Source organism: Notamacropus eugenii, chromosome 1, assembly GCF_028372415.1.
Source record: "Notamacropus eugenii isolate mMacEug1 chromosome 1, mMacEug1.pri_v2, whole genome shotgun sequence".
NCBI classification, from domain to species: domain Eukaryota; kingdom Metazoa; phylum Chordata; class Mammalia; order Diprotodontia; family Macropodidae; genus Notamacropus; species Notamacropus eugenii.
The window spans coordinates 205,556,241-205,582,880 of NC_092872.1; the positions used below are offsets into that span (position 1 = coordinate 205,556,241).

The 26,640-nt window shown below is 36.9% G+C and overlaps 1 protein-coding gene and 1 long non-coding RNA gene across 6 annotated transcripts in view; one reads left to right on the forward strand and one right to left on the reverse strand.

The window, feature by feature from the left end:
- Window positions 1-26,640, reverse strand: part of CHST15 (carbohydrate sulfotransferase 15) — a 123,102-nt gene that overhangs the window by 51,146 nt on the left and 45,316 nt on the right. For all 4 annotated transcript variants that reach the window (XM_072624909.1, XM_072624902.1, XM_072624896.1 and 1 more), the window contains exons 2-3: window positions 4,624-5,719; window positions 3,182-3,521 (exon numbers count right to left, since the gene is read on the reverse strand). In XM_072624909.1, the coding sequence (XP_072481010.1) occupies window positions 3,182-3,521; window positions 4,624-5,163 (880 nt within the window). In that variant the 5' untranslated portion in view covers window positions 5,164-5,719. The remainder of the gene's footprint in view (window positions 1-3,181; window positions 3,522-4,623; window positions 5,720-26,640) is intronic.
- On the forward strand, window positions 875-25,869 carry LOC140514475 (uncharacterized). Of its 2 annotated transcripts, none has more exons than XR_011970694.1 (3): window positions 875-1,099; window positions 7,144-7,309; window positions 11,957-12,282. It is a non-coding gene; the product is annotated as an uncharacterized lncRNA (long non-coding RNA). The 2 variants fall into 2 exon arrangements; XR_011970689.1 differs by lacking the exon at window positions 11,957-12,282 and adding an exon at window positions 25,351-25,869 and having other exon boundaries at window positions 877-1,099.

Consider the following 26,640-nt stretch of genomic DNA (forward strand, 5'->3'; position numbering starts at 1 on the left):
CTTTTGGAACCTCTTTTGCCAATTGAGTTAGCCTATTTTTCAGGGTGTTATTTTCTTCAGCATTTTTTTGGGTCTCCTTTAGCAGGGTGTTTACTTGTTTTTCATGCAATGCCTTCATTTTACAGATAAGGAAACTGAGCCTAGAGAGGTTCTCACTTATCCAAGGCCACATAAACATGAGGTGGCACTTGAATCCAGGTCTTCTTGACCACAAATCATTACTCTATCCATCATTCCATGATATCTCTCAACTCATTTAAGAAACATTGGTCGAGTACATTCTAGATATTAAAAAGGATGTGAAGACATGTTCCTTGTCTTCAAGAAGCTTTGCAATTTATCACTATACAAACAGTCCAAACCTCCTCCTTTTTTGTTTATATTAAAATCTACAATAGAAAGATTCGTAGATTTCTGGAAAACAACTTGAAGATCATTTAGTCTAATACTATTCTGAACATGAGGAACTGGAGGCCCAAAGTAATGTGACTTACCTGGCATCACACCTGGCAGTCAGTGATGGAACTGTAACTCAACACAGGTTCTCTCTTTCCATTGCCTCACTTGTCATGTCACAGTTCCAAATTTTTTTTAACAAAATCACCCAAGCTTAAATAAATAAAAAGGAAAGTATAAACTACGAAGTTGGAAGACAAGTGTTCTGAGGTAGCACCATGTAGTACCATTAATAAAGACTAACCCTACTTTCTCATAGCAGCTATGTGCAACAGTGAACAGAGCACTGGGCTCTGAATCCAGAAGACTCATCTTCATGAGTTCAAATCTGGACAATTACTAGCTGCGTGACCCTGGGCAAGTCACTTAACTTTATTTGCCCCAGTTCCTCATTTGTAAAATGAGCTGGAGGAGGAAACAGCAAACCACTCCAGTATCTGCCAAGAAAACTTCAAAATGAGGTCATAGAGAGTTGAATATGACATAAATGACTGAACCACAACAACAACCCTTTCTCATGGATCCTGATTTTGGATGCCATGAAGCTGATGATCATTAAGGAAAAATAAAAAGTTCTCCCATTTGTATCCAGCTCTCTGATGTACGAGACAGTGTTCAAAATTGTCTGATACCCAGAAAAGAGGTGAGAAAGGTACTTGTCACTCTTCTTTGCAGAAGTGATGGGGAGGTGGGGTATCCATGATTATAAAAAATAGGGTGTATCTTTTTGGAAGTTAAGGCCATATAAAACAAGAGGGATTAATAGCAATTTTTTAAAATGCCTAGTGAGCAACTAAGTCCATTGAGTCAGAGCACCCCAAAATTATTACCTAACAAAACACAAGTGAAAAATCCCCTCTTTCTGTTCATGGCACTCTTTTCAGTGTGAAGGAGTGATTAAAAGTTAGCCAAGAAATACTGAGAAGGATGTAAAACTTTAAAGTTGTACTAAAAGTATATGTAACTTTTAAAAATTCAGTTTTAATGAATATGGAACCATTAAGTGGAAAACACCCACTTGGCAAGTAGCAAGCTCTGGCAGATGATTAGCATTTATCACCCTTTAAGACTGAATGACCAAATGTCTCCTGGCAAAAAATGAAAAGGTTAAAGAAATAAAACAATGCTCTGAGAGCCATTTGGTACTAGGCTAGGGTGGGGCACAAAGCAACCCAAAGAAAACTTATACAATCAACCTTAGAGAATCATCGAAAAAGACCATTATTTCAACCTGACTCCTCTTCTCACCCCCTCTCCTAGCCCCTCAATCTGGACCCAATTTACAGATTATAAGACTAAGGCTCAGAGCAATAGGTTGATTTTCCCAGTCACAAAGATAATGGTAAAGTCAGGACCAGAAATAAGGTTTCCTAAAGCTGAAGGGTAGAACCTACATTTGATCTGTAATACAACAGCTAACAGAAAACAGAGGAATAGCTAAATGCAGACCAGGTACCCTCTGAGTGAAGATGATACAGCAAAGAGGACACAAGTATATGCCATCAAAATGGGTGACTGCATAATGGAAGTGATCCACATGAGTCACATTTAGCTCTAGCTACCGCAGATACCCAAAATTATCGATCTGAAATGACCCTTCCAAAAAATAAAAAAGGAATAATGAAGAAACTTTATATTGCTTTCAATAGCCAGAAAAAGTCAAGGCTAGCAGAATTTTTAAAATTAATAAAATGCTTATTATACTCATATTATGTGTCTTTCAACAAAGTTTTATTTTCTAATCCCTCGAGTAGAAAAAAATAATTTAATACTTTTAAGTTTATTTGAAACAGAACTGATGCCTTGTATTACTAATTATCTTTGCATGTGTATAAATGCCTTATCTCCTCAGACAAAATAATGACATGTAAAATGCTTTGCAGACCTTTAAGTGCTATAGTAATGCTATTATTATAGAAATAATTATGATAGATTTTATGTATATGTATGTATATATACATATGTACATGTCTGTATTTGTAAAGCACTTTATATCAATTCTCTCATTTGTTCATCAACCCTACCCATATAACTATTATTCCTGCTTTACAGATGAGAAACTGAGGCTGAGAGAATGACTTGCTCATCATGACCCAACCAGTGCATGTCCAAATCATGATGCTGACCAAGTCCTTTCCTGCCCCTCAGTTTGGCATTCTTTTGAATATGCTACACTGCTTCCTATACATACCATAATAATAAGTGTTGGCATCTTATTGTCTGCAATTTTATAAGAGGCAATAGAAGGCAATGGAAAGAGCATAGGACTGAGAGTCAAAAGCCTTGAGTTCTAGCCTCGCTATGTGACCATGAGCAAGGCACAACTTCTGTAAGGCCTTCATTCCCTTATTTGTAAAATAGGGATACAAGCATTATCCATCTCTTGGAATTGTTCTGGGAAAACAACTTTGCAAAAATCAAATGTTAGAGAAACATGAATTGTTGCTGCTGTTGCGATAGTCACTATACATGCATAGATTCCTTATGCTGAGGAGGCATTCACCCTTTGCTGATTAGGTTGATTGAAAATTAGGTTCTGTTTCTAGCTCTGCAAATAGCTGTGTGGTTTTAGGCATAACATCTAACTTTACTGTCTCAGCTTCTTCATCTGTTCAATAGATCTAACTTCTGCCAAAGCTTCCCAGTGGAGCTACTGTTTGGAGAAAATGATAGATGAGAAAATGTTCTACTAAGTCCAAAGTTGGGATGCAACATGCGTACTTACCAAATCGTTTCCTTGTCCACCAGTGTGGCTCTTTAATGGCTGAGAATTTCACATCTGGGTGCAACCGGAGACGATCGTATAGATCAGTTGTCCCACACTTGGGTTGCCCAATGATGTAGAAATGAGGGAGGCAACGTAGGCGGTAGTGCTTCTCTTTGAAATGGTACAAGTGGTTCCAAAACTCTTTCCTGAGGTAATCAAAGGTTGACCGAAAATGCTTTGAGTACAATGCATAGAGGTTGGTCATATAGGGATCTGTAGTATTTTTTCCTGTGTATTCCTCATACCAACAAGGATTTTTACTAGTTGGAAGAAATTTGTTAGGGATTACTGAAAACATCTGCAACAACAAAAGAAAAAGGCGATTTTAGAAAGTTTGCTTATTAATACCACCCCCAAGGGAAAAAACCCTGCAGCTATCTTAATATTATATGTTACAGGCACTATTTAATTATGCTTGAATATAAAAATAAATTAAAAGAGATAGATTATAAACAACAATTTTTCCCTTTTCTTTCTTGTACCTTTCTTGAGAGACTAAATTTTTAGAAAAGAAATCAGCAGGGGTAGAGTGATAGGTGATGACCCAAGCCAAAGCCAGTCTACAATTGCCGGCATTTCTATCATAAAAGAGCAATCAAATTAAACCAAGTCAGCTGAAATCTGTGTTACTAATTAAGTTCAGGAATGCTGGAGACAAGAATAATGATTAGGAACACTGATTTAGCTCAGGGTGGAATCATAAAATCAAATTTAACTCTACTTTTAAATTCTGAATTATGGGATCTGCATGAATGACTACAGCCCCAATTATCAGTTTTCAAGAAAGATATCTTGGAAAGCAATTATCAAAAGGGTATTTAAAAAAATTTATTAGTCATGGTATTTGGGACATTACAAATGAAATAGCACATTATTTAATTTCCATACCACTTGACTTTGGGGAGGTTGTCAAGTTTTCCCTGTTTGAACTGAGATTTTAAAGTTTATTGAACATGCCAGCAGCAGAGATTAACTAAGGCTACCTGTGAGAATGTGCTTGCAATATCTGGGAAATTTCCAGGCTGGGACACTGGGAAAGGAAATGCTGAAGGAACTAAGTTGTCATCAATCTTCCACAACTTCATGCTGAGTTCTCACCCCTTCCCCACTATTTAATAGCAAAAGCACATGAGCAGGAGTCAGGACACTTGGTCCCTAAGGCTCTAAGTCACCTCATCTCTCATCTCTGTAGGTAACCTCAGTGGTTTTTTTTTTTTAACCTATTAAATGAGAGGTTGGGATAAATGATCTCCTAAGATCTTTGCTGTTACTAAATTCCAGGAGCCTAATTATTTGTCACTTTGTGCTCCAGACCAAAGTTAAAAATCTTTAAAAGGAAACCTTGGTTTCTCCTTTTACAAAAAGGGACGAGAGGAAGTCAAAGTTCAGTGGATACTCACGTGCAGTTCCTGTTTTTCAAGGTCTTCTAGATCTGGGAGCTGCCTTGTAGTAAATTCAACCTTTGATGTGATTGTATTGATAATTAATTTAATGTTTGGATAATATTTTTCATATGAAATATTCATTAAAAAGGGTTGGTGGAAATCTTTCAAATTCCTCAGGTATTCATCATCTGTTAAAGCTGGATTACTGGAAAAGCTCCTATAGCGCAATGATGACGGTATGAGCAGGAGTTCGTGTTTGGCTCCAGTCAGTATATACGATGCCATCACCAAAGTCATTATTATCAATCCACAAACAAGGCTCCATCGCTTCCCCTTTTTGAAGCGAAAAAGCCCACTCCAGCTTTCGTTGTTTTCTGTCCTTACTTCTAAAACTGCAAGCAAGTTCATCTGCTTGCTATCCACTCGAAACAGAATTTTCTCTCCTTTGCAGATAGGACACTTGTGGTGACTGTGATAGGGTCCTCGGCAGCTAAAACACTGTGGGTGCAAGTCATCAGGTAACAATTGTATGCAGCAATTAACACAGTGCCTCATAGTATTGCCTTCTTTATCGCTGCATCAATGAGCCATGGACCAGCCATCAAAATTATTTCTAACACACGCAAATTGGGTTGTAAAATTTTAACTACAATTTGTAATTACATGGATTTGTTGAAAAGCTAAAGAAACAAAAACACAAGTAAAAATGAGCTGAAGCCAGAGAGTTAGAGAATGCACCAATACATTCTTTGGTTAGGCCCAATATGCAAATGAAAAGAAAAAAGAAAGATCTTCAGTTGGCATGTTTGGTTAAGTTCACCACAATCATGAAAAACTCTTCAGATTGAAATACAGCTCTGGGTATTGCTCAAGTTTTTCCCATTGTGTGCAGTGAGGTGGAAGAGATGACACTGAAAGGTGTTGAAATACACAAAAATTTAAAAGATATCATTTTCTTTCCATTGATGGACATACAGATGTATATATTCCATGGAGAGATCCTTTCAGATTTTTTTTGTCTTTCTCTGTGTTCTCAAGTATTCACAATTGGAAAGTATCTTTCAAAAGTTTTGTCTTGTTTGGAGACAACATTAAAAATCTTTCAGATTACCTAAAATGAAAATTTTAAAAGTCTTATTATTTGGAAATCATAGTCTGATAATCTCCATTTCTTTTATAGATAGTCAAGCCAACTCAATACCATAAACAGAAACCCTACAGAACAATTCATTTACAGAATGCTTTAAAGCTCTATCAAGGGCTTTCCTCATAATAACTCTGTGATATAGGGAATAAAAGTATTATTAAACCCATTTTACAGAAAGGGGAACTGAAAGATTCAGCAAATTACTCATGATCACATTCTTTTTCTAGGAGGAACTCTCACTGGCTCACACACGGTACCCTGGGACTGGCCTTCTTCTAACACTAAGGCTTCCCCACTACTTGTCCACAGAGCAAACATCTTAGTTCTAAAAGCCTTTCTTGGTCATATCTGTCTTGTTAGAGAAAACTACTACATCTCTGAGTTCTGGTATGCTGAAAGCATACCTTCTCAGACTCACATAGAGCCTAAGGCTTCGCTGAATTAAAACACTGCTTCCATTTCTAATGGCTACAAAGCAATAGGAGTAAGAAAGAGGATGATGGCTAGGAAGACAGAAGATGAGAAAAATATTTTTCCAATAAAATCAGTAACTTCTTACTAATAGCTAATTTTTATTGTCATTTTGGGAAGAAATTTATACTTAATGAAAAGAGAAAGAGTAGAAAGGCCTTTTGCAAAGAGAGTACACCATCCAAAAACAGCATTTGACTTGAAGTTATTAGACAATTATATTCAGAAACAATATCCAATATATAGTATTCCCATGAGTAACATAACACTTCAGACCTTGAAACAATTTTTCATTTTCATCATCAGTGGAAGGCATAAATTTTCAAAATCTTTTAACAGAATGCTATGGTTGTAAATGGACCATTGCCAAAAAAAAATGCCTTTTAATGCTATGAAGGAAGGAGTGCTGCAAATCAAGATCTGGTTTCTAATCCTGACTAGGGCACTAAGTAGCTATATGACGTTTGAGTTCAGAAGTCTCAGTTTCCTCATCTACAAGGTGAGGTATTTAAGCCAGAAAATCCCTAAAATTCTTTCAATGCTAATATTCTATAACTTTAATTAACTTTTTATTGGTTGAAAAAGTACCTGAGTCAACATTTAGTTCATAGCCAAGAGAAGAGATCTTCATTTAGTCTTTGGGTCCCAAATACCACTTTCCAGATGTCCAAGTTACACTCAGTCAAGTAAAGTTCAGAAGACAGTTATCAATTTAGTCAGAGGAATAAATATTTTTTGTATTCTTAATTTCCAAAGAAAGAATATATAAACATACATGATCAAACTCTGCTTCAAAGAAAATAAGTGTCCAAAGAGAGTCCATAAATTATTTGTCTTATTAAATACAGTGAACATACTAATGTCTTTTCTGTTCTTAGGTGTGATTATTAAAACCTGACCTCTTTGTTTCTTCAAAGGAATTTTTATTATGCCCAGCATCCAACTGCAGTCAGAACTTCCTGTATAGAAAATAGCTGTGTCAGAGTGACTATGGGCATCATCCTTCCTTTCCAATGGGGAAGCAGAGCAACAGAGACATTAGGTGTCTTGACACTTAAAGAGGTCTTGCCTCCAAACTCCCAGGTCAGTGTTGTATCTAGTCAAGAGAAAGACACATTCCTGAGTTTACCCCAAATTCACTCTTGGTGGACAATGACCAAAGATGGACAAAGGTAGATGGAAGAGATAAGTGTAAAGAAAAAATGGAGAATGATATAGAGGAGGGAAGAAAAGGAAAGGAAAAAGGCAATCTTCCTTCTACTGTCTCCATAGATTTATCAAGGTGAACTAAACCAGTCAATATTCTCCCAAAACTAACTACCAAATATACCCTTCTCAAAAGAAACAGAGAGTAAAGCAAATATACAATATACAGTTCTCCACATTACTACCTATGTTACCATGGCATATAAACTCATGGAACAGAACATCATAACCAATGAGACTTTAGAAACAATCTGACCCAATCCTTCATCGATCCAAGGAAAATGATGCCCATGACCACAAAACAAGTAAGTGGTAGAGCTGAGATTGAAACTCATATTTCTACATCTAAGTAATTTTAATTAATTAATTAACCAATTTTATTCCACAAAATACTGCTATTCCTAGGACCCACTTTACAAAGGGACTGTATCCACAGGTCCTAAAAATTCTGAAGGAAAATCTGAGGCAATTAATCTGAACTCATCAGATAACCAATACATACATACATAAACATATATACATAAATACATAGTAAAATCTGTGTGTATATATCTTTCTACATTTGTTTATGTGTGTGTATATATGTATATCTGTATAGTCACATCTTTTTTAGATGTATACATACACATATAGACACATATCTATCTTAGGAAAGATGTAGGTATACATGTATTTGTGGAGATACAGTTATATTAACATCTTTCTTAAGCTATGTATATATATATATATAGATATATCAATATTTAATATAGATATTTATAGATCTAGATCTAGATCTCTACATATAGATATATCTTAAGATGTAGATACATATATACCTATACCCACATATGTGCATGTATATGTGTCTATATAAACATACACATATATATACACATTCAAATTTCTCAGCATTCCAATCTATCCTATACATTGCTTTCAAGGTTATTTTCCTTAAAAACAGACCTGATCATGTCACTTTCCTATTCACACAGCTCTGTTGACTTCTTATTGCCTCTAAGATTAAATATAAATTCCTCCATTTACCTTTCCAAGCTTTTTACAACCTGGTCCCAACCTCTTTTTCCATTCTAATTGGACATTACTCTCCTTCCTGTACTCTGTGAAGCAGCGAAGCTGAACTTCTCTGATCCTCACACATAACAACTCATTTCCTACTTTCATGCCTTTGCACCTCACACGCCTGGAATGCACTCCTTCTTTATTTCCTCTCTTTCTTTAAGATGGAAATCAATCACCATCTTACAGCATAAAGCCTTCTTCCTGATTCCATATTTCTAGTGCTCTTCCTCTTACACCACCTTGTATTTAATTACTTTGCATATAATTGGGCTTACTGACATTCTATTGGTGTTGTATAAAGCTTTATATGCCATTGTGGTGTCCTTCACTGAAATACAAGGTGCTTGTGAGTAGGAATTACTTCATTCTGTGTACTCTAGTATCTGGCACATAGTAGATGCTTAATAAACACTTGTTGATTGATTCATTGTGTGTCACTTTCCAAGGACTCCCTCTCTCATAATGATCCTTTGTTGCCTCCATTTCCAACACCATGTCACTTGACACCCCCAGTCTAAGGAATAAGGACTTAGGTAAACAGCCTTTCTTGGGCCATCTTTAAATGCCTTGAATGAAGCATGTCAAAAACCATATGGATTCAACTTCAGTCTCTAAATTCAATAATCTTGAGATGTCTTGGCCAAAAAAAAAAAATGCTCCCAACAATTACAGGAAAAAAAAGTGACCTGGCCCTTCTTCACTAAAGTCAAAAGAAATTGTAACAAGGGCTAAGACACACAAAACAAACTGAAAAAGGAGATGCCCACCCTCCAAGATTTCAGTGGGAAGTCAGCCGGCACCCTTCCATCTCTTGGCCAAAGTAAAGTCTAAATGGATGAAGACTGTGGACTCTGAGGGTATAAAGACAAAAATATGCACTGTCTGGACCAAACACATTCCTAACTATGAACAATGATATCTTCTCTCAAGACCAAAGAAGAAAATCTCTGTAATCTTGCATCGCAAATCTGGAAGACTTAGTAAAAAGAGTTTATAACATGACTTGTTAACCTTAGTTACTTAAAGTATTTCTCCTCTAAGGCCATGAGATCCTTTTTCACAAGCGTTCCCTCTTTTCTCAAAGCTAACAACATTTTGACTTAGAGGGTCCAAGAAAAGCAATAACTCTATCCTTATGATGTTTCTCCTAAATACGAATGGAGGAAAACAGATTGGGGAAGTATATTCATTTGACACTTTTTTAGTTTACAAAGTACTTTCCAGAACAATCTCTCATTTGATGTAAGGTAAATAGTGCAAGTATTAGTTATCCTGATTTCAAAGATGAAGAAAAAAGTAGACCCCCAGGTTAACTAAGTTAACCTAAGGTCAAGGAATAAGAACTAGAAAAAGCAGATACGTGTTTGGATATCTAGCCAAACATTTTATACATTTTATCATACAGTTTTTCAGCTTTCACATGTTCAACTAATAAAGGGAAGATGGAGGTTTCCTCATTCCCTCCCCCCCCCCCAAAAAAAGAAAGAGTAGATATAGTCAGATAATAAAAGTAGCTGACATTTATGTATGTAGGTTTGCAAAGCACTTTATATACATTCATTCTTTGAGCCTTACAACAATCTTGTGATGTAGGTATTAGAAGTATTATTATCCCTATTTTACAGATGAGGAAACTGAGGCATATTAAGTGATTTAATCATGGATTAAGCAGCTTAATAAATGTCAGCTATGGAATTTAAGCCTAAGCTTTGCTGAGTCCCCTTAAGCGGTACTCTAAAATAACACAAAATTCAACCAGAGGAACAGTACCTGACTATACTGCTTGAAAAAAATAGTTGCATTAATTTTAAATAATCTCTTATCTATCAATAAAGAATCTAACTAAGATACATTCCAGCACTGGCCACTCTTCTTTACTCAAAATTAATTACTTTATTTTTCCTATAGTTAATGTCTTTGTAACTTCAACAATTTACTATTACAAAGGAGCCTTGACACCTAAATTCATTCATTAAACTAAAGAATACTTAAGCAGAAACTTCAATTACAATGTATCCAAACCTTGGCTAAACTGCATACCCTAAGGAGATAAACTATAATAGTTGATACTTTGTATCAGCTGCATGAGATTAGACAACTTTCCCTAAAATAGAAAGCATTCCACTTTGCAGTCCCTACTTGGATGGCCTCAGTATTAACCTATGCAACAGAAATATCATTAGCAAACCATTTATAAAGAAATTGTAATTGAGAGGCCCAGATATACCACTTTATATTAAGTAATTGAATGCCCCTTCAGTGTTAGATCAATAAAGGGCATCCAATTTCACCCTAGCAAACTTATTAAATTATTACAGATATATGCTGAGATGGCAGAAGAAAGATATATCTGAAAAGTTCAAGAGGAATGTGAATAGATTTAAACAAATAGTCTCGTGTAGGTACAACATTTATTTTTACCCTTTGGGGAGAGAGGAATAAAATTGCTAATTATGTTATTTTCTTTTATGTTTAAAAAAATGTATCTTCATTAGCCTTACATAAAACAGAAAGCCTTCTAATCATGCCAGTGAGTGAAATCATCTCTTTTGACTACTGTAGATAGAAATGTTTTTCAAGGGATGTTTATCAACATAAAGAATATTTTCCAGTTTTGGACAAACCGTGTTATAGGATCCTTCGTGTGACATGGTCAAAACTCTCGAGAGACTTTGGGGTTCTGAACAGACAAATGATTTTCATTAGAGAGTTGTACTTAGTGTAGAATGACATCCAATAACTAGAATAAAGCTGCCTTTAGGCTGAAGAGGGTGAAAGAGAAAAGGCAATGAATTACCAGGGAGGTACTATCTGATTAATATAATAATATAAAGAATGTGGAAGCAGACTAAGTCCCCTCCCTCACCCATTTAGAAATACTGAGAAACTATTTGGAAACTTATTCTCATCTAAAGCCTTTGAGCATCTGAAATCAGAGAAACATTATTAGCTTTTTCTTAACTGTTCTTGGAAGCGTCCTGCTCACCTCTCTCCAGATCAGCTCCCCCCACCCAAAGGAATCTTTCCTGAAAGCCGTATTGGGGTAAGGATCAGACTAAGAAAAGGAAAAAGTCTTTGATTACATCAGTTAAGAAAGTATCTCTTGAGTTCATTTCTGACCAGCTGGAAAAGAGAATACTTAAAGGGAGTAGTCAAAAAAACAGATTGAATGGTTGTAGGAAAATGATTTTTCCAAGGGTGTACTGAAAGTTACGGAACTGTTGCTCTGTTTGAAGAGGCAAAATATTAACTTTAACCTGAGTCCTGTATGTCCATTTTGGAATTGTTGTCTACTATTCTGAGAATATTACAAATTGATACCCCAAAGAGATTTTCATACTAATGAGATAGCACTGTCTCCCTCTCTCCCCCTCCCTTTTCCCCTATCCTCCTTCTCCCTGCCTCTCCCCCTCCCCTCTCTCTCTCATTCTCAAACACAAAGTATGCTTTTTTTTTCCATAGGAAAGGGAAGGAAATTTATAAAAAACCGCATGCAAGAAATGAGAAAGTAAAGCAGTTGGGAGCCATTTGACATAAGGACAACCAGCCATAGTCACACCATAAGAGGTACAGGTTGTAAAAAGAGAAAAAAAATTTTAAAGCCCTGCTAGAACAGAAGAAAAGAATAGTTTTAAGGCTTTGGTGAGCTTTCTAAAGACATAAGATTTTGCCTCTATAACTCAGAGAAGAACAGAAGCAATTGACATGAAAATAATACTTTTCAGCCAAAGATCACTGAGTTGATGCTTTTTCCTTAAATTATTCCTTCAGTAATATTGAAACCAACATCATGGAACAATAGTAGAGAATTGGGTAGAAAGAGTTCCCTTACTATAACATGTGTTTATGGTCTACTGCCATTATATACAGAATTATTTGGATAATTTTCCCTCTCCTGATGAAGTCATTATACTCTGTCTCTACCTACAGCTCCTCTAATGTCTTTTTATATTTTCCATCTTGCTTCCTTCTGTTGTCCAAGTCTTTCATTTAATTTTATTCCCTGCCAACTACCATCTTTTCCAATCACACTATCACCTTTGCATTTACTTCAACACCATCTGTGCTTGCCTAAAACAGAGGCATAAGAGATCTTCTTGTCTAGTTAAAATTTAAATCATGCATACTTGTGAGGAGGTATATTTTTTGTCTCCTTTATCAAACACTGGATCTACATTAAAATAATACAACTTAATGTTCCTATTATGTGCCATTTACCAAATGAAATAAAGAAGAGTCCAATCCTTTCATTTTCACAGATGAGGAAATGGAGGCAGACAGAGGTGATGGATGGGACTTGCTCTGGGTCACATGGCTGCTAAGTGTCTGAAATTGGATTTGAACTCAGGCCTTCCTGATGCTCCAGGTTCAGAGCTCTCTATGCTATACAATCTTGCTTCCTCTTAATTTGAAGGTACAACATCACTGCCTCTTAATTTGAAGGTCAGTTTTCTGTTCAGCATACCATGCATGTAGTCTTTTATTTATATAACACTTTTAAAAATTGCTAACATATAGCTGATATCTAAAAAATACATAGAAGAGACCTCCTGAAGTACGCTTTGTTCATAGGAGACCGCTTCAGGAATTCACTCTGAACTAAGAATTTGGAGTGGAAGTTGGAGAGGGAGTTAAGAAAGTTGTTAAGTGTTGCTGGAGCTACATCTTGAAAGAAATTAGGGATCCTATGAGGCGGAAGTGAGGAAGAGGCATGTTCCAGGCATTGGGGACAGCTGTTGCAAAGGCATAAAATAGGAGATGGTGTATCAGGTGCGACAAGCAGAAGGCCAATTTGGCTGGATTTAAACTTCAGGAAAGGGAGTGATGTATAGTCATGCTGGAGAGATATATTGAGACCAATTTGTGAAGGTCTTTAAAACCCAAACAGGAAGAAAGTAAGGAAATAAGCATATATTAAAAAGAAATATATCTTATGATAAGCAGAGGAGTTTAGATAGTTTATCTTAGAGGCAATAGGGAACCTCTAGAATTTATTGAATAAGAAGGGGACAAGGTATGCATTTTGGCCACTGTGTAGAAGATGTATTGGAATAGAGACATAAGGTTGGGAGGCCAATTAAGAGACCATTCTCGGGTCAATCAGTCTCAGTCCTAATATCCACTCAACCAGCTTCAGTGAGTATTGAGTTTTTCATCCACTTTGTTCTTCTGACAGAGAGCAAGACCACTTTCTCTGGTGTTGCTGTGAATCTAAGAAAACTACAATATTATGGAGGTACAATGCAATTTGTGGTATCATAGACTGAGCCCTTGATTTGGGGTCAGAGGACATGATTTCAAATGATCACTTTACCATTTAATATTGATGTAACCTCGAACAAGTCACTTTTCCTCCTTTTCCTAATCTATAAAACAAAGAAGTTGAATAATCTCTAAGGTCCCTTCTAAGTTTAAATCCTAGGATCCTAATTTAGCTACCAGTAGTACCATTCAGAGATTTGCACCATCGATAAGAAATCTCCCTTTGTTGGACTACAGGAGACATCTTCAAAAACAATGGCAAAACCCTTGTGAAGTTAGCTTAACGTTGATTCAATAACTGTTCTGCAGTCATTTCAGTTGTGTCTGACTCTTTGTGACTGTTAAAGGTACTGGAGTGGTTTGTCATTCCTTCTCCAGCTCATTTTACAGAAGAAGAAAGTAAGGCAAAAAGGGTTAAGTGACTTCCCCAGAGTCACATAGCTAGCAAGTATCTGAAGCTAGATTTGAATTCAGGAAGATAAGTTTTCTTGACTTTAGGCCAAACAATATATCTACTACACCACTTAGCTACTACCTAACTCTTTGTCGTTCAGTCATTTTTCAGTTATGTTTGACTCCGTGACCCCACTTGGGGTTTTCTTGGCAAAAATACTGGAGTAGTTTAGTTCATTTTATAGATGAGGAACTGAGGAAAACAGAGTTAAGTGACTTGCCCAGGGTCACACAGCTAGCAATTATCTGAGTCAGGATTTGAACTCAGAAAGATGAGTCTTTCTGTTTCCAAGCCCAATACTCTACCTACTGTACTACCTAACTCAGTAACTGTTAAGCAATGTTCTCTCTTCAGTTATATCCATCATAGCATCTTGTATAATTTAATCAGTGTGTGTGAGAGAGACTTTATTTCACCATCTGATACTACTCAGATATAGTTATGAATATTTATGTACACAAAAATACATACAGTTTACATATAGCTAAAGATGTGTATATGTGTGTGTCTATACATGAAATAGTAAGTAGGATAAGTGATCCATATACATGGCTTTTTGCCCTGCAGTGATTTATGAAAGTTTTGAGTTTCGGATCCATTTCAAAATACTGGCAAGGGTGAGGCAAAAGTATGACCAGTGGAGGGGCCATCATGAATCACAGGCTTGTAGGTAGGGATTACTGAGAGTGGGTGGAGGAGAGTAAAGAGAAAGAACTGTGAGTTTAGGAAAACAAACAATTTAGCTCACCCAGATCCAAAATACCATTTCCTCTTTTTTCTTTTTTTCTTCCTCAAATCCCTGGAGAGATTTTGCTATGCATGAATGGTGAGAGGGACAGTGTCCCTCTCTCTCTTCTACTTGAACAAAAGAGAGAATGAAAGACTAAAAAGTCAGGCAGTCCAAATAAGTTCCTAATCTCACACCTCTTTTAAATCACCTTCTCCTTCTGTGGCTTTATGCTTGAACTGTTTGGATTTGGGGTTTGTGTCTGTTTTATTTTATAACTCACAGAATACCAGATCTACTGCCAGGACTGAAATAAAAAAATGTAATGCTGTTGGCCTGTTTACCTAACAGTATGAAGCAATACAAAGCCAAAAACTGGTCTTAGTTTGAAATAGGTGGACAGATAATGCAAGCCAGCTGAAATTTCAACCAAGACAACAAATCTATTAAGGAAATATCAGAGATCTCAGACAAAGAGGGAAAAATGGGGTAATACTATTCCCCAAAGGAACATGTAAGCACTTTATTACCAAAGACAACTAAAACTCTTTAGTACTGTTTACTAAAAGAAAGAAACCATTTACTCATGTAACATCTAAACTATATAACCCAATAAAACAACATTACCAGTTTTTTGGAATCTATGTTAGCAATTTTTTTTTACTTTTATAAAAGTGAGTGGCACAGAAGGAAGGTACTATTATCTTTTTACTCCTATTCAACTTAATTGCTTCTTAATAGATGTAAGTAAAACTTCTCAGTTTGCTACCATCTGATCTGGCTGTTTAAAGGGTGATTTAGTTTCCAGAGCTTGAGCGGAGATCACCTAAATAAAAATTGATGGAACACTAACTTTATGCTGAGCCCTTTAGGACCTTGGCTGGATGATCAATTCAGATGAGTCAGGTTGAAAAACTCCTTAATTAGTTTTCTATGCCACTGCAAAATAAGATAATTAAACAATTCTCTACTTTGAATTAATAATAGCTCACATTTATACAACTTTACCATTTAACAAGAAACCCTTTCCTGGCAACAACCTTGTTGAATTCACCAATAAAGATATTGTCATGGGGTGGAGCCAAGATGGTGGAGTAGAAAGACGCACATACACTACCTCTGAACCCACTGCCCATAAAATATCTGTAAAAAAAGAACCACCAGCGAATTCTGGAGCAGCAGAAGCCACAGAACAATGGAGTGGAGGAGATTTCTGCTCCAGAGAGCCTGAAAACCTCTCGCAAAAGGTCCCTCGCGCCCTGGACCCAGAGCAGAGCCCAACCCTGCCTCAGCAGTGCGGCACGGAAAGGAGCGGATCTGAGCAGGCTTCAGGGATGGAATCTCCAGCGGCCATGCGGGTCCCCCACCCACAGGTGACAAGGGTCGGTGAGAGGGTCTCTTCTGTGGGTCGAGAGAGGTGTGGGGTGCCCCCATAACTCAGGCCCCCTCGGGAGGAAGCATCAGAGGTGGGAGCAGACCTGGGCTCCCCAAGCAGGCAGGAGCCCTGATCCATTGTTGAAGGTCTCTGCATAAACCCCCTGAGGGAACGGAGCCTGTGAGGTGGCCCTGCCCTGACCTGAGCACCTGAACTTAATCTCACACTGAATAGCAGCCCTGCCCCCACCCAAAGCCCTGAGGCTGGGAAGCAGCATTTGAATCTCAGACCCCAAGTGCTGGCTGGGTGGATCTGGAGGTGAGGTGGGGGTGGAGAGGACACTCAGAAGTCAAGTCACTGGCTGGGAAAATGCCCAGAAAAGGGAAAAAAAATAAGACTATAGAAGGTTACTTTCTTGGTGAACAGGCATTTCCTCCCTTCCTTTCTGATGAGGAAGAACAATGCTTATCATCAGGGAAAGACACAGAAGTCAAGGCTTCTGTATCCCAGCCCACTCAATGGGCTCAGGCCATGGAAGAGCTCAAAAAGAATTTTGAAAATCAAGTTAGAGAATTGGAGGAAAAACTGGGAAAAGAAATGAGAGACTTGCAGGTAAAGCATGAACAGCAGGTCAGCACCCTGCTAAAGGAGACCCAAAAAAATGCTGAAGAAAATAACACCCTGAAAAATAGGCTAACTCAATTGGCAAAAGAGGTTCCAAAAGCCAATGAGGAGAAGAATGCTTTCAAAAGCAGAATTAGCCAAATGGAAAAGGAGATTCAAAAGCTCACTGAAGAAAATAGTTCTTTCAAAATTAGAATGGAACAGATGGAGGCTAATGACTTTATGAGAAACCAAGAAATCACAAAACAAAACCAAAAGAATGAAAAAATGGAAGATAATGTGAAATATCTCATTGGAATAACAACTGACCTGGAGAATAGATCCAGGAGAGACAATTTAAAAATTATGGGACTACCTGAAAGCCATGATCAAAAATAGAGCCTAGACATCATCTTTCATGAAATTATCAAGGAAAACTGCCCTGAGATTCTAGAACCAGAGGGCAAAATAAGTATTCAGGGAATCCACAGATCACCACCTGAAAGAGATCCAAAAAGAGAAACTCCTAGGAACATTGTGGCCAAATTCCAGAGTTCCCAGGTCAAGGAGAAAATATTGCAAGCAGCTAGAAAGAAACAATTCAAGTATTGTGGAAATACAATCAGGATAACACAAGATCTAGCAGCTTCTACATTAAGGGATTGAAAGGCATGGAATAGGATATTCCAGAAGTCAAAGGAACTAGGACTAAAACCAAGAATCACCTACCCAGCAGAACTGAGTATAATACTTCAGGGGAAAAATTGGTCTTTCAATGAAATAGAGGACTTTCAAGCATTCTTGATGAAAAGACCAGAGCTGAAAAGAAAATTTGACTTTCAAACACAAGAATGAAGAGAAGCATGAAAAAGTAAATAGCAAAGAGAAGTCATAAGGGACTTTACTAAAGTTGAACTGTTTACATTCCTACATGGAAAGACAATATTTGTAACTCTTGAAACTATTCAGTATCTGGGTACTGGGTGGGATTACACACACACACACACATGCACACGCACACACACATAGAGACAGAGTGCACAGAGTAAATTGAAGAGGATGGGATCATATCTTAAAAAAATGAAATCAAGCAGTGAGAGAGAAATATATTGGGAGGAGAAAGGGAGAAATGGAATGGGGCAAATTATCTCTCATAAAAGAGGCAAGCAAAAGACTTATTAGTGGAGGGATAAAGAGGGGAGGTGAGAGAAAAACATGAAGTTCACTCTCATCACATTCCACTAAAGGAAGGAATAAAATGCACACTCATTTTGGTATGAAAACCTATCTTACAATACAGGAAAGTGGGGGATAAGGGGATAAGCAGGGTGGGGGGGGATGATGGAAGGGAGAGCATGGGGAGGAGGGAGCAATTTGAGGTCAACACTCATGGGGAGGGACAGGATCAAAAGAGAGAACAGAAGTAATGGGGGACAGGATAGGATGGAGGGAAATATAATTAGTTCTTACACAACACTACTATTATGGAAGTCATTTGCAAAACTACACAGATTTGGCCTATATTGAATTGCTTGCCTTCCAAAGGGAAGGGGTGGGGAGGGAGGGAGGAAGAGAAGTTGGAACTCAAAGTTTTAGGAACAACTGTGGAGTACTGTTCTTGCTACTAGGAAATAAGAAATACAGGGAAAGGGGTATAGGATGGAGACAAGGGCAGAGAGGGATGATAGAAGAGAGGGCAGATTGGCAGACAGGGGCAATTAGAACGCTCAGTGTTTTGGGGTGGGGGGAGGGGACAAAAGGGGAGAAAATTTGGAACCCAAAATTTTGTGAAAATGAGTGTTAAAAGTTAAATAAATAAGTTTAAAAAAAAAGATATTGTCATCTCCATTTTTTAGAGGGGTAGAAAGGCACAGGTCTTTCGGGGAATCTCTCCTTGAGGCCATGAGGGCCTCATGGCCCCACAAGTAATTGGTAGAAGTAGAACTCAGAGGATCATAGGAATTTGGAACTGGAAAGCCCCTTAGAGATCAACTAGACCAATCTTTTCATTTTATAGATGAAGTATATGAGATTAAGGGAATTAGGAAATAGAGCAGATTTGGAATGCAAATCTTCTGAATTCAAATCTAGGTCTCTTTCTTATCTCCTTCTCTACAAGATATCTTCACTATCTCTGGCTGTTCACACTTGACCCCATCTCTCCCCAAGGTTTTATATCCCATATTGTCAGTCTTTTTCTCTAATGAAACACTTAATGAAGTGATTATAAACAATATCTGTGGTAACCCCTTACAGAAGACAAGAATTTTCTCCAAAGCTTGAAGATGAGGTCTAACTGTACTCCAGTATAATAGAATAATTCCATTCCATTGCAGAGCTGACCTCTGGTCCTGTGATTGATTCTCTGATACTGAAAGGTGTTAGAGACAATGGAATCTTTTGAATATTCTCTTTGATGGAATATGCTCACAGATAAAGTAGTATACTTTGGTTCACTTTTATCCAATCACATAATTTGTACCCAAACAGGGCCAGGTATCTCCGTCATTTTCTGAACCACATAATAATCAGTTCAAAAGACTTCAAAAATCAGTGGTTTCAATGTGCAGAAAGAATGGATGCTTCTCCATTAAACTGCAGATTATTTCCTCCTCTGAATAACACAAGGAAATGGAGAAGGGTTGGGGGGGAAGCCTAGAATCATAAGATTTTAGAGTTAAAAGTGGAATTGGAATTCAGGTCTTTCAAAATTTAAATCCAAAATTCTTCCCATTCTACCACAAGGTCTCTCAGTACTCATCTATTTCCAGTAACTAATTAAAACCTAACTATTGAATTCAAAGTGTATGTTGTATTTTCCAAGGTCTTTGTGTTATGGCTATTAATTGTTAGCGTGATTCAGAAAATGTATGGCCAGAAAAAGGAAGTGAGGCCGGTCAGGTAGCAAGAGTAAGCAGTGAAAAATGAACAGTCTGGGAACTATAGGGGTACCTATGAGTACCCCTAAGGGAGATCTCAGCATGTGGAAGATTCACAGAAAATGGAAAATCATTTGGGATGCAGTGACAGAAGCATTATCCATATTGGTGAGCTTACAAATCCAATGAAGAACTGAAAGAATTAGATTCAATATGGACATTATTATTTTTGATTTAGGTTTTTGTACTAGTGCTTTTAATTTTAATTTTGATAAATTGCTTGGATCACCAACTTCTATAATCTTGGAGCCAGAAGGTACCTTAAATCATTACTTAATCCAACTCCTTCATTTAGTTGAAGAGGATAATGACTCAGAGAAGTAAAATGAGTTGCCCAGCATCACCCAGCTGAATTAAATTCACACCATCATCTTCTGATTCTTCATCCCAGGTCTTCCTATTATACCACTGCTTATAATTAAATGTGATTCTACTATTTGAGAAAAACTACAAATGGTATGTCTACCATCGTTAGATCATTTGGGGGTATCGAGATGATGAATAATGGTGATTTTATGCTTGAAGACAATTGAAATTATGCAGTAATGAGCCCAAAAAGGGCATGTGGCTTGTTCTGTGGTCTAAGGACAATACCTAGAGTCACAGAATCACAGAACTTAGTAATTGTTGCAGAGCTAACTCAAAGGCTCCCAGACTGCTAAATTTCAGTGTAAGTATTGACACTTCAGAAATTCTCCAAGCTAAAAATCTAGTCTTGGTTTATTGTCTTGTGGATTGCCTAGACTTAAGAAAGTGAAGGTGAATATGTTAAGAATACAGATTAAACTTAAAAATATGTTATACTTCCAATCCCCCCCCCACCTGTTATCAAAATGTTTACCAGCATACTAGTTGTAATAAGGGTTCAGAAACCATTATGCCTAGATCCCTCATCCTAATTTTATGGATAAAGAAACATAGACACAAAAAAAGGAACTTCCACAAGATCACATAGATAATTTTTATCAGAATCAGAAATAGAATCCAGATCTCCTGATCTCCTTCCTTCCACCCCCTGTAAAAACATTTCAGCCTCCTAATGGATTACATGTTTTCATAAATACAAACTTTCACTCAAGAAAAAGTGTAAATTTAGATTTTGGGGGGCACTTTTGTTTGTGTATGAAAGCAGTATGCAAATTTCAAAGGTAGACAGGAAGCAATAAGCATTTATTAAGTGCTTACTGTGTTGGAGAGACTATGTTAAAACAGTGTTAAGATCACTCCCTAACAATCTCTCCTTAGCAAAAATATTAGAAATAATGAAAATTATAATTAAGAATAGAAAAGCAGCAATGTCCTCCCAATCCAATCTCACTCCAACACCCAAATTATACAAACAAAATTATGAGGGAGGGGAATTCATTTATTTCAGGGTGGGAGAGTCAGACCTTTGTCTGATCAAAGCTGAGTTCAACGTGATGCACTTTAAGGCACAGAAGGTGATTTTTTAAAAGGGTAAGATGCCTAAGAAGGCAGATGTCTTTCATAATTGGTTTGAAAAGAGAGTGTCTGCATATAGATAGGGCTCTCTTTCCAAAACAACTTGCAGTAATAATGATAATGCAGATGTACCAATGCACCCTGGAATGAATAGATTATAGGAGTCACAATTGAAGGGATAGCAGCTGCACACTCCAAAACAGATGGCCCTGATGATCTCAGTCGTTTTAAATATTGTTTCCCTTCCAAAGATAAGCAAGATAAGGCACCAGTTAACCCTTGAATGAAGGTAGCCACCTGAGACTCCTTCTAGGTTTCTTTTCTGGGGCAAGAGCAAGTGATCTGACCAAATTATTCAGAAGTGAGATGTTCCCCAAATTGTCCTATATAAAGTTAAATAGCATTATTCCTCCAGGGGGTCTGTTGCCTGTAGAGGTGAGAGTCTTTCAGCCAGTCAAAATGGATGGAATGTCCTCAGAGTACAAAAGTACTCAATTAGGGGAAGAAGGAAGAAAAATGGTAGTAGATGGTCCCTATACTAAAAGAGGTTACAATGGAAAGGAAGAGCAATATCTAGGAGGAAGGAAATCTAAGTCTCATTTTATCCTGATCATTCCTGAATTTATCTTTGAATCAATGACATTTGTTCTGCCTAATGTACTATAATTTTCAACAGCTGAAAGAAAACTTCCAGTCTCCCATTTAAGAAAAGGAATACCTTTTTTTGTACAGCAGTCTTTTTCTCCTATCTGACAGACTAACCAAAAAAAAAAAAAAATTGAAAGAACTAGCCAGAGATAACCATTTTATATTTGGACCACCCTTTGGTTCCAGAAGTAAAAAGGCAATCTATTGTAGTGAAGGACCACTGGGAAAGATCAGTAGCCTGCCAAAGAAGACATCTAGCAAATGTGTGTATAGCCTTTGAATACATAGAAGTGTTTAATAAAATTTGGGTATGGGAGATAGAGATCTCCTTGAGCTGTAAGGACCACAGATTGGGGGAAAAAATTAAGAAAAGGAAAGTGTTACTATTTAAGAATTAGAGGGAGAAATAGACTCTTTGATAAAGCATTCAGCTTATGCCATCCTTTTCTCTTACCTCTTACCTCTCAGAACATAGGACCATTATACTGCTATGGGTATTTCTGGATGAGTGTTTAATAACCAAGTCTGGGTCCAGGGGCAGAAGAACAATTAAGGAAGAAAATCAGAAGACTGCACATAATAAAAGCCAACAGTGCACAAGATAGCCATGCATAAATAAAAGCATTCTCTTTGAAGTGATAATGAGGAGCTCCATTCCACCAGAAACACTCCATTGCAATTCCCAAAGACTTCAAATAGGAGCTGCCCTAAGAGAGAAATGTTTAGTCTTTTAGTAAGATGGCTAGAACTAGAGGAAGCAATTAAAATAATAATGGCGTAAGTTACTCCACTCGAGGCTTGCCTTTGGACTTTTAGAATACACATGGTTTCTAGCCAACTCACCCCATACAGACTTGGAATGCAGACTCAGTGGAGCAGTTCATACAGAGGGCAAAGAAAGCAGCAGCTCCTTTACAGACAGAAATTAAGGATATTGTCCATCCCACCAGGACAGTATCAAAACTAGAGAGGCAGAACACGTTACCAAAAAATATTTTCCCCATTAAAATGGAAATTTTCAAAAGACCTCTGGTCTTAAGTGAAAAAGAAAATCACCAGAGTTACAAATGGGGTCATATCAAATAATAACCACAATCATAAAAAGCCTGAGCTGGGACACTATACTAGCCAACTTTATTTGCTCAGAAAAGGATATCACCGTTTTCAATTAGGAAGATGAAAATAATAACAATGAGAGATAAAAGGCAATAAAATCAGGCTGCAAAGCCTCTGGATGTTTTCTGTGTATCTAGCTGTCATGTAAGCAAGTTAAGAAAAAACATTCAAAAAGTAGCTCTTAGGCAGATGAATTCTGACCCTCCTCGATAAAGCTAATGATCTATGACATGAGAAATTGGTAACCTCTTCAACGTAATCATAGAAAAGAAGAGCTGGTCCAGAACGATCTGGAAGACATACAACTCATTATGAAGGTCAAGACTTCTCCTTAGACAGCTAACATGCCTTCAGGAAAAGGCAGATGAATGACAGCACAAGCTTCAAACACTACTGCTCCCCCCCCCCAGATTTTTTTAAAATAAAACCTGTCAACTGACTCCCAGACAAGAACTACTAATGGTTTTCATTTGGGAAAAATAAATTAAAATATTTGGTAATTACATTCAGATGTGCAGCCTTGTAGTTGTATCATCCCTTCCCACCTTCACTTCCCAAAGACTAACAATAAGTTGGCTCTTTGTACAATCCAAATACTATCTAACAGATAGTATTGTCCCAACAGAACTGATGATGTATTATTGGCAAACCAGCTATGGAAAATGGGGACTGGGGGTAGGGGAAGGAAGCACATAGAGAGGAGGGAGAATAGGAAAGAGGGAGTATAAATGAATGAAAAAGCATTTATCAAATTCTGGTTATGGGTCAAATATAGTATGCTAAGTGCTGGGAATAAAAATTGAAAAAAATTTCTGTTTTCAAGGAACTCATTCTAATTTGTGAAGAAAATGTATAAAGGACGGTTCTTCTATAGGGTAGATGGAAGGTTTGGTGGTTCTTAGGGTACACTACTGAAGGGGCAACCCTTCCCATTACTTTTTGTATGTTTCTAACTCTGAAATTTACTGTGTCCTGGCAAACCTATGACAGATTACAAATGCTCTATGCCATCCTACTGTCCTGTCTCCATGATTTTAGATTGCATTACTATGTAACAGCTTGGTGTAGTGGATAGAGAGCTGGCCACCTCTGACACATACTGGCTGTTTTCAGGCAAGGATGTTTCACCTGTCAATGTTCTAGGTCAGTGAGTGGTGTCAAACTCAGATGGAAACAGAGGCCACTAAATCATACATAAGGGTTCTTGCCATCAGCAAATTTACTTAGAAAACCACATATTAGTATTATCTATACTTTATTGCATTTTTATTTTTAAAATTTATTTCCCAATTTCATTTTAATCTGGTTCTACCTTACTTGGAAGCATAGGGTGACAATGTGGTTTGTTTGATACCTCTGCTGTAGACAATTCTCGTAGACTAGAAAGATGCTGAGAAGATTGTGAACTGCATCTATGGGGAAAATTTCCTCACCAGAGATTTCCCTACAACAACGAAATCATAGGTCTGGTCTCTACCCCTATCCTACTGTGTACCTTGACCTATATCTGTTCTTTACAGACTTTTGGCTTGCTTGACATATACAAATATCCCACCAGGCCCCTAGTCAAAAGTTAGGGCAAATTTTTGTATTCCCCACTCATTCCTACATTTCATAAATTTGAAAAGATCGTAGATCATAAAGAACATAGCATTTTGGAAACTAGAATGACATTTGGAGACCATCTAGCCTAGCCCCTCCATTTTATAGCCAAGGAAATGGAAGACCAAGGAAGTTCAACAACCAGCCCAAAGTCACAGGGCAGGTTAGTGCCTGAGCTACAACTAGAATTCAGGTTCTGGATTCTATCCAAGGCTTTCTTCTACTCCAGCAAGCATTTTAAAATTTTAAGATCTAAGAAAGATCTAAGAAAACATATGAGAATAGTAGGTCTTATTAAATTTTAGGATTCTTATCTGAGGTAAAAAGTGTTTTCTTCTAATATACATGCACATGTATATATACACATGCATCAACATGTACATATATATGTGTATATGTAAATACATTTATGAGTGTTTTATATATTTTACATTAAACATAAAATATTTTTTAAATTATGAATACATTTATATATACACATTCATACAACTGCATGTATATATATGTCAGTGTTTACATGGGTATTTATATATCATATATTACATTTATATAAGAATGTTTTAAATACATACATATATGTACATACACATACTGTACATATCTATAGGCATACATGTGTGTATACATATATAGCTGGAAAAAGTTTTATATATTATATATAATATATTTCTATCTCATTTTTTCCAGACTCATAACCAAATTTCTCAGGACATACTACAATGCCTTTCAACATCTCCCACAAAACTCCAGGTACTTTGTTCTATGGGAAACTATCCTCCCTTTAGATCATTTTCATTCTTTTCCCATAAATGAAACTTGGCAACATTTTGAGAACATCACGTATTCAGAGTAAACTGAACCTTAAATTATCTTTTTTTGTTCCCTTAACTACTTTGCCCCTGTTCCATGCCTATTATCAATGAGCTGAGAATGTACTACGACTGGGCAAGAAATGCTCACAAAAGCGACAAAATACCAATTACATATGGTAATTAAATGAGCATTCTGTTAAATCAACTGAGGGCATTCATTTGTGTCTACAGAATGCAAAACCAGCACTTCTAAAAGAAGAATAATCCAGGTAAAATTCAACCCCAGTTAAGTTAGAAAAAAAATCTAATCAGGTATATTCATTTCCAGCTCATTTACCAGTTCACTAGATCCCTCTCTGTCCTGGTAGTTTTTTCTCCATTTATAATTGTTCAATTACCATCCCATGATGTTTTCAGGAAATGTGAAAGACTCATTTTCAGTTAAGACAAGGAGGTTATTGGCAGCAAGGTGGGAGAGTTTCTTTCTTCAAAAAATAAGGAAGTTGGATTGACCACATGGTCAACGGAGACTTAGATGATATAGATTTGATTCAAATCTTGCCTCTGATACTTTCATAACCTTGAAAGAATTGTTTACCTTCTTTTTGTCTCAGTTTCCTCAACTGTAAAATGGAAGAGATAACAATACCTATCTCTCACAGTTGTTCTGAAGATCAAAAGAGATAATATTTGAAGGCAATATATAGGTAGAAGTTATTATTATAATTTCACAACACTCATGTTGTTAGAGTAGGGGTAGACAGCATAACCAAAACATGGTGGCATTATTTTGAGCCAGTTTCATGAATAGCCCTAAGCTGCATCTCATGGATGACTGCATAACATTCCTTTCAAAACTAGTTTTGAAAATAAATCATCTGAAATAAAAATAAGCTGGTATATAATTTCAATGCTACAACTCTCATTTTATTAGTTAAATTTGAAAAGAATTGGGAAAACAAATTCACAGAGTAGTGCAAATGCCACAGAAATGAATGAAATCCAATTAAAAGCATCTTAAATGACCATCACCATAAAGTTCCACTGGATCTTATGCCAGCATTGTCTTATGGGTCTGAGTGTGACTGGGCACAAGGAAGATTGGCATCTAAAAGCCTTACTTTCATATCATGCAATCGTACCCCAAAATAGATCAGAGGAATCA